The 8,811-nt window shown below is 36.7% G+C and overlaps 1 protein-coding gene across 8 annotated transcripts in view; it reads right to left on the bottom strand.

Moving 5' to 3' along the window:
* Positions 1-627: 627 nt before the first annotated feature.
* Positions 628-8,811, bottom strand: part of ANO5 (anoctamin 5) — a 59,484-nt gene continuing 51,300 nt past the window's right edge. For all 8 annotated transcript variants that reach the window (XM_064512853.1, XM_064512854.1, XM_064512856.1 and 5 more), the window contains 4 exons: positions 7,756-7,961; positions 6,380-6,561; positions 5,188-5,293; positions 628-4,327 (listed from right to left, as the gene is read on the bottom strand). In XM_064512853.1, the coding sequence (XP_064368923.1) occupies positions 4,106-4,327; positions 5,188-5,293; positions 6,380-6,561; positions 7,756-7,961 (716 nt within the window). In that variant the 3' untranslated portion in view covers positions 628-4,105. The remainder of the gene's footprint in view (positions 4,328-5,187; positions 5,294-6,379; positions 6,562-7,755; positions 7,962-8,811) is intronic.

Genomic DNA, 8,811 nt, shown 5'->3' with positions numbered 1-8,811 from the left:
TATGTATATAAAAAAACCTTCCTGAGCTGCATCTGAGTGATACAAGTGTTAGGTAGAGATGACTGATTATTTAAAACCAGCACGAGATTTAATTTAGCTATGGCTTTTCCAAGCTGCCAAGACTGTGCTGGTGGGTTGTTGTGCCCATCCTGGGCATGCAGGAACACAAGCCCTAGCAGCTGTAGCTTACTGAGGTTGCAAAGTAATTCAAATATTCTGGAAATTATTTTGTTATCTTTCATATGGTAATGAGCACATGTTTTCTTTACTTATTTCTAGCTGTTCAAGGAAGGAAGGTTTTTCATGCTAACTATATGCAGAACTTAGTACAGGTTTCCCTTGGTAACTGTTTTCCTAAGAAAACACAAAGACAGAAAACAGCTCCACAATGTGGTCATCATTCAAGTGGAAGAGGGTAGTCAGATGCACACTTTTGTAATAAGTTTCCTACTCATATTATTGAGGTTACTATTAAAGGAAGTCTATATACAGCATACAAATACCCTGCAATGCGTTGGAAAAATCTGTATGAATACTTTTCTCCATAAGGTGCTCTGGCCACTTTTCTTTTAATACTTCAGCCATTCTTTGAATTCATGGAATCTCCAAAAACAAGCTGACAGCGTATTAAAAATAAACACTGCTTTATTTGCCAACAGATTTAATTCTTATTAAATGTACATATATAAGTTAGCTGAATGCAATGTTTAAAAAAAATATCCCAACATTAGTGTATCATGTATATCAGCATCATACTTACCAGACAAGAATGCTAATCCAATTACATGACAGTACAAGTCAAAACAAGCAATACACAGAACAATTTCCATTCCTTCCCATTATCTCAAATTGATGGTATTATTCATGTTTTCATAAAAACGTAAAAGCATAATAAGAAAATCTAGAAAAACAGTATAGTGTTTTGTAGTAGCACTCTCATTTTGCAGTCATTCGCTTAGATCATACCGTACTAAATCTTCCTATGGTATAAATACTACATTTCAACTGGAAAAAAAAATCCCTGATGTTACTTCACTTTAAAGGCCAATTTTGTTTTCTAACTAATTCTAATGAAGCAATCTACTGTTCCTTAAATTACAGTAGTTTCAACACAGGAGTAGCTTCACTTTGGTTAAAGGACACTTCTAGATACTATTTTAAACATCGAAACCAAATATCCCAACAGTAAGAAAAAGTACATCCCCAAACTGATTGGACCTTTTTTTGATTTTTGTCACTTTTCAAGAACACTTCAGTAAATATATATGTATGTAGACCATTATAATCCTAATCATGCTAATAATCCTTTGTTTGTGAAAATACTGCTTAATAACTTGTAAAGGCAAACTATTACATAAAGAGTGTGTTAGACTCTGGTCTTATGTGACATGACCTGTTAATGTGACAACACATTCTCTCTTCAACAGTTTCTATATACCAAGAAGTAATGCTATGAAGTGTAATGATATATTTATATACATATTTAAGTAAGTCAATGCCACCGTTTTTCACTTATTATAGGATACAACATATGCAGAATATCTTTTCTATAGCATGAAACAGGGAGTAATGTGAAGAAACAAACTTCAAAGAAGCAAGAAATGGGGCCAAACATCCAATCAAAGTCAGAGTCTATATGTGGGGCTTCTGCACATTAATGCTGCATCCCAATCTTTGTTTCCTCCTTGTTTTCCTCCATCTTGCTTTCAAATAGCATCATTCATTCACAATATAGCTATTTTGCTGACATCTCTTCAAGTGTAGTATATTAGGACACTTTATTACAAGACATGAGGAAATTCATGTTCTGTCTTCAGAAACCATCTACTGCGGAATTTTCAAATTTGTTTTTAGCTTCAGGCCTGTGCATTTTGCATAGAAATATTAATATTATTTTGCATCTCATCACCTCAGTATTTGAAGCAATTCTTTGCCATTGCTAACAGTAACAAAACTGTGGAATCTAAATTAAGCAACTTACTTAGCAGTATATATGTAAGAAGCAGAAAAGTGCTTGCATCATTTAAACTCTGGTGTTGCATAATTACGATGACCGATACTCCTCTTTGGCTTATATGTTAAGCAGCAGAACTATCTTATTTACTGCATTCCTGCAGTAAATCCATTACTTCAAATGCACGTGAACATTCAAGAACATGGTCAGTTCATCATAAACATGAATTGCCAGTATGCTTGATTTATCAAGCAAACTTACAGAATGAAAACGAATAACTTACAGTAAAGAGAAATGTACAGCTGCTTCAGCTCCCTGTCTGGAGCCAAACCACGTAATGTTTGTTAGAGGTAGGCACTTCAACGTCAGAACTTCTGCTAGTAATGACAGTTCTACCCAAGACATCGATTTAAAACTCTGTTACGATAATAAGGTTACTCGCCAAGTGTTCCAAGACATAGGCTGGGTCTGCTAAAATAAAATTTGGAAACTAACTCATGGACCTAGTAAACAGTACGTTATTTGGCTGATACAGAATACAAATCTGATTTTTTGTATACTTGCAAGGAAGTATAACTTTCAAAGTGCAAATTTATTAAAACTTCTAACTCTAGCTAGCATACTTCAGCATGAGAGAACTCAACAGTCTGGCGCTATTTCATCTAAGCAGTCCAGTTTTGAACTGCTCTCTAATAGTTTGCATAGCGCTAACACACAGAAGTGTGCCAAGGCAGGCATTGTTTGGCTAACACCATAGTTACGTGTGCAGGTTCACAGTATCATGATGCCTGCAAGCACACTTTCAAAATACACATTTCCACATAGTGATCATTTTCACATCTTTTGTCAAATGCAAATAAACAAGGCACTAAGCATCAAAGTGTTGATATGTTTTAAATATCCAGAAAAATCATAAAAATGTGTAACTGCTTAAAATTATAAAACAAGGGCACATTCATAAACTGGTAGCTATTTTGCACAAGTAGATATTATACATCAACCTGATAACTTTGTAGGAAAGCCCCATGAGAAAGCAGGAAAAAAAATCCTTCTTGAAAGTTACAAAAAACCAAAAAAACAAGGCTCCTATGTATAAGGACAATAGCAACATAAACATACATTACTTGACATTGTTAAAATGTTTTGAATAGTAATCCTCATCTCTGTACAACCATACAGCTAGATCAATCAGTATGGCAGTGCAGCTCCCAACCTGCTGGACGCTGTTTAGAAGTCACAGTCCATTGCCTACACCCAGTACAGAGAGACTGCTTTAGCTCTCTGTTGGCCTTCACAGAGGTGGAAAGAAACCAAACCAAGGACCAGCTTTGGACAAAACTCATGTCAAGCGTATTTTTCTAATGGTAGTTTTTTGAGGCTGAGAAAAAAAAAATTGGCTGCATTTCTCCAAACTGTCTACATCTTTTCAAAAACACAAATTAGATTATTCTACAGTATTAGCATCTAAAGAGCAAACTCTTTGGCAGGTATCTTTATGAAAATAAATTATGTTCTTTTTTCCTTCATCATGTATTAACTGATTTTATGCCTTAAAATAATTCCAAGTGGAATTAGGCCAATATATCTTTAAAAACCCATTCCATCTAAAAACGTGTACAAGTTCAAAGTTGTGAACAAATGTTTTATAAGATATGTAGTGGATTCAAAAAAAAACCACAATCCAATCCCTGCATCAGAAGTATTATCTGATTCAAACGATCATGTCATAAAAATAACAATTTTCAGCATTTTCCAAAGCAGGAGCTATTTATAATATCCTTCTCATTCGGCTGGGACACAGCCTGAACTGTGCATTTAGGAACAGGGGGAAGGGCTTGGTGATAATAACCACATGATAACCTGTGAGCCCTTACAGTGGAACATCCCCTATCCCAGGAGCCCAAATTCTAGGATAACAAGATTACAATTATTATTCAAAGTAATGGTTAAATAGAAAACAGTGCTGAAGTCATTGGAGTTAATTTACTAAACTTAGAATGCTAATACTTCTTTAAAAAAAGTCCAAAATCTGTGGACTGAAAGCAAAGGGTTAAAACTATCCCATAGCTTCCAAGATGATGCATACTGCGCAAATCACAGAAAACAGGCCAACAGATCCATGAGCTAAATCCCATACAGTAGTTTTTTCAACTACATTGCTCTGGATAACTCCACTTTCCCTTCTGTGGCAATGAACTCCTTTTCCGTGGCTTGTGTATCACCTCGACACAGCTTCTCCTTCAGTTTTTCAAGTTCATACTCATGTAGGATTTTCTGTGTTAAGTACTTTTCACGTTTTATTTTGGCTTTCACGTCTGCAGGGACATCAGGAATCATCCATGCTACAAAGAATTTGACGATGAATACAACATGCTGCAAGAAAAAAGCCAGGGGAAATGTAACAACTCATTACCAGATGAAAGAACTACTATTTTATTTAATACCAAAATGATCATTTCTTTTTTTCTTCATACAGACTATTTACCATTCAGCTGTCTTGTAACAATATATCACATCAACTAATGTGTATCTGAGATGTGCACAAACATTAAAACATTTTCTTTTATGTAGAAAATTTAATTCCACACCATTTTATTAATTAGCAAATCCAAGAGGAAAGTGTCAGGTTTTGAACCCCCAGCATTGCCTTCTAATACCTCTGTGTGGTTTCTTAGAAAATTCAAATTCCCATGCTGATAATGCACAGCTTTTGAGAACTGATAACATACAGTAGGAAAAGTGATGAGCATAGCCCTTTAACAGTCTCATTTTCTCTTTAAAACTTGGGAAACACCAGCTTAATACTCAAATGCCAATTATCCAAATTGTTGATTTAGCTATTTTTAATCCAATATAGATGACTGCAAAAATGCTGTTAGGATTCTGTATAACAGCTGTCTCACATACAGCACCCTAAGGAAACCTGCAGGAGCTCAAGTGCTAGTCCTATTGGTTCATGGCTCTTGCCATCTACATAAAGGTATTTTTTATTCTGCTGTTTTCTTTGGATAAAATCTAGCAAGCAGTCTCTTAAGTTGTTTTCACTGTTTCTACTTTGAGATTAAATTCCTAAAGCTAAAAAGACGTAGTATTTGTTTTGGACATGGAATATTTGGTATTACTTAGGAAAGAAACTACTTTGAACTCTCAGCAGTTCCAGTTCCCGTAATATTAACAACTATCTTCAGAATCTACCATACTAATTTCAGAAGGAAATTACATGGGGAACATACCTCCATAATAATTATAAAGGCCATTTTTGCAGCAAGAATGTGCCAGAACTGCATAGTGTGTAAATATTTCCTCTCATGATCTGGAGGATATCGATAGTCTCTGTACCTGTTAGGTAGAAAGACATGTAAAGGTGAAATGTCATATTCAGTCTGAGACAGACTACAAGCTCAGTGACACTTATATCCAAATACAGCTGTCATTTAAGAAACCCTTTCATCTTGTTTTAAATGGTCTGCTTCCTTTTGCAGAAAAAGGTTGACTCTCATAATTTGTTTCCATCTTCTGTTTGCTTAAACACCCTCATTCACAGCAATAGAGTATGGATGAAAAATGGCAAGAAGTGCAATTTTATACATAGGTTACTTTTGTTCTCAGGCCATGATCAAATAAGGCAGGACAGAGTGATGCAACGTAGCACATAGTAATGGACAAATGTTGAATAAATGCAATGGAAGTTGACAGATTATGTATTGGACAGATGCCAGGTTTAATCAGAGGGCAGTCTTGAGTATGTGTTCAGCATCCGGCATTATAGGTAGAACTCCTGGAGTTTTAAAGCTAAAACATCAAACAACTGTAGCTTCTTTTTAAAGGATTTCTCTCTGCATCGTATGAAATGTTTTTCCTTTACCATGAATTTCTCTAGCCTTGTCCCTCAATTCTTCTAGAAACCTCCAATTTTTCTTCTAGTGGGAAAGGACTTTTTTTTCCACGGAAATGAATGGTCCAGATTCTCAATGATATTAAGCACAGTGATATTGGACTTTAAAGACCATATCTCATTTTTAGTAGTGGTACATGTGCTTTGGAGTCTAAATTGCCCCTTAATAAAGCTTCCTTGACCACTTAAACATTGCAACTAAATACACTCTAAAATACAGGCTTCAGTTGCAACCTCAGGGACATAAATCTCCTCTATCACTCAAAAATGAATAGCATAATTAAGAAAGAAACAAATTCTCATATTAGCAAATGAGACTGTCTTTAACAATAAAAAGGTCACTTTTCGTTGGTTACTGGCAGGATCTCTTACTATCTCAAACACTGTCTCATTAATAGCTTAAACGCTACCTTTTACACTTGAGAATTATGTCATTTTTTTTCTAGTGGACTATTTAGATCTGCATTGACTTTTTATGGTGTATTCTAAATAGAGAGTGACAAAATGCTTATTATTATACCAACACAAACCTGCATATGACAAAATTATCTGGATTCACTTTCGGCTTGTTTCTGTCAGGAAAATCTGAGATTTGAAACACTGACAAACTATTGTTTATGTATCCAGACATAGGTGAGTCTTCGTTTGCAGAATATGCATAGTAGTAAACTAAACGAGGAATCATATCTGATGTGAATGCAACAATAAAAGCCTGAAAAAAGAAATTGGAAAAAGAAATTGAGGAAGTACCACACAAAACTTGTGAGCAGATTAATAAAAGGCTTTTGGTACTGTGACTCTGTGGCATAACCACAGAGCAGGATCCACTGAGCAAGAGTGAGTGCGATTAGGGCACTTGCCTTGGTAAAGGAGCTGGCTCTAGCCTTTACTGTAAGGACTAGCTGATTTTAAACATTTAGTGAACAAAGTATGTCGACAGTCCTCAGAAGAGGCACTGAAACCCAAAAAACTTCTTCCCCAGATGAGTGTTTTGACTTCAAAGCCATTCCTCCCTTTCCCTTCTTATTTAATAAATTATGAATTACTTTATGCAATACAGAACTGATTCCTTGTACTTTCCCACGCTCAGACCAAACCATCTTCCATCAGTGATTACAGCACTGCTGAGGGGAAGAGATGTGGGTTTGAATTCTTGTGAGAAAGGATGAACTTGAATCTGGTGTGTGATTACTAAATTATTTTATGAAAGAAGGGCAACCATTTTCTCCAGCTGCATTTCAGAAGGAAACAACAGCTACCAGCACATTCTGTCTAAAAACCTGAAACGCTCAAAATGCTCAGGTATCCCGCTAGTTTCACAATAACTGCAAGTGGCTTTGTTACCTAAGACATTTGTAGATCTGCTGCTGTTTAATATTTTGCATTAAAAAGAGTAACTATTTTGCTCAGCAGACTGTTTTGCATTATACTAAAGATGGAATACCAAACGTAGCATCTTGTTTCCAGTTTATTAGAAGTATTCTGAGCCATTGCTCCCATAGGGGAATCCAGAAGCAGCTGAACTAGCATAATTCCCACAACATAGGCCCTATAATGACAACACAGAAATGTCATCCGACTGATGGAATTAATCCACCTCTGCTATCTCCTATGGCTCCCTCTGAACAACCTGGTGCTTCTGACTTCATCGGACTAGCTCACACCATTCCAAAATAGTGGAAAAAACAAGCAAATGAAAGATTATGGTCCAATGAAATGTGGATTGAGAGATGCACATCATCAACACGCTGCCAAACCCAACTGCCCAAATAGTTTGACCGTATCGCCTAGGGCAGCATGAGATAAAATGAGCATTGTTGATGGAGCAGAAAAAGTGTCTGCTGATTTTGAAATCTGTAAATTCTGAAAACGTGAACGCAAAGTTGACTTAGCACAGTTAACTTACGTTAGTGACAACAGACAAGATGGCCATTCCGTTCAGGATTTCTTGCCAAACTCCTATGCTGTGTGCTTTGGCAGCAACAGGTCTCCTGTACTGAGTGGTCAACTTCCAGGAGTCTACTCGGATCTCCAAAATATTATTCATCAGAGCAAGAAGGGGAGCCAGAGGAAAGGAGGCCACAAAGAGAGTAATAAATCCAAACTGAATTACTGCAAGGGAAAAAAGAAGTGTCAAAATCTGCCCTGAGGACAGAATCTTCAGGGTGACAACGGTACATTTAAGATACCACTCCCGGACACATGGCAAATTTCTGCCAGGCTGCGCAACAAAGCATCTCTACCCCTGCCCAGAGCGACATGCCAGTCAGCCCCAGCCCGTGGACTTCTCTAGTCTCCCATGGCTGCTTCAGCAGCAGCCAAGGGGAAGGGGCATTTGGGTCCTGTCACAGGACCAGTAGTGATGGATATTTTTCATGGAGCTGCACTTTTCCTGCAGTGAATGGAAAGCAACTGCAAGGAAATGTACTCGTATGCCAAATTTCTGAGTTTCTGAGAGAGCAGGTAAAAAAAACCTGATTCTCCTCTCCTGCAATTTGCCCTTTGGCCTTTTAAACTTGCTATCAATTCACTCCTAATGAAAAAGGGAAAATATTTTAATTTTTATCACAACCTTACTTACCACTTACCACTGCCTGCTGTTATCGGTTTAGTCAAAATATTATTAATATTAATTTTGTTCATATTAGTCCTAGTGGGGAGTCTTAACATTAATTTAAACTGCAAATAGAATACAGAAATGATCCCTTTAGTCACTACCAAAACAAAATGTTTCTTGATACATTCTGTATCATTCTGTGATATTCCTCAGTGCAGAGCCAATGCTGCCACAGTATTTTAAACAAAGGAAATGAAACAGAACATCTTGTCTGGTTTAGGCAGTGGATGATAATAACCCCCCCCACACCAGTCATCTGCTCTTTCATGACTTCAGTGATATTTTTTTCATCTTAGTCAAAAAGAAGTCCTACTAGCTCAGCAGCCCCAGAACAATGCTGGAGTG

The sequence above is a fragment of the Dromaius novaehollandiae genome, chromosome 5, assembly GCF_036370855.1.
Source record: "Dromaius novaehollandiae isolate bDroNov1 chromosome 5, bDroNov1.hap1, whole genome shotgun sequence".
Lineage (NCBI taxonomy): Eukaryota > Metazoa > Chordata > Aves > Casuariiformes > Dromaiidae > Dromaius > Dromaius novaehollandiae.
Note: the sequence above shows the minus strand (reverse complement) of the source record. Positions and strands in the feature narration are given on the sequence as shown.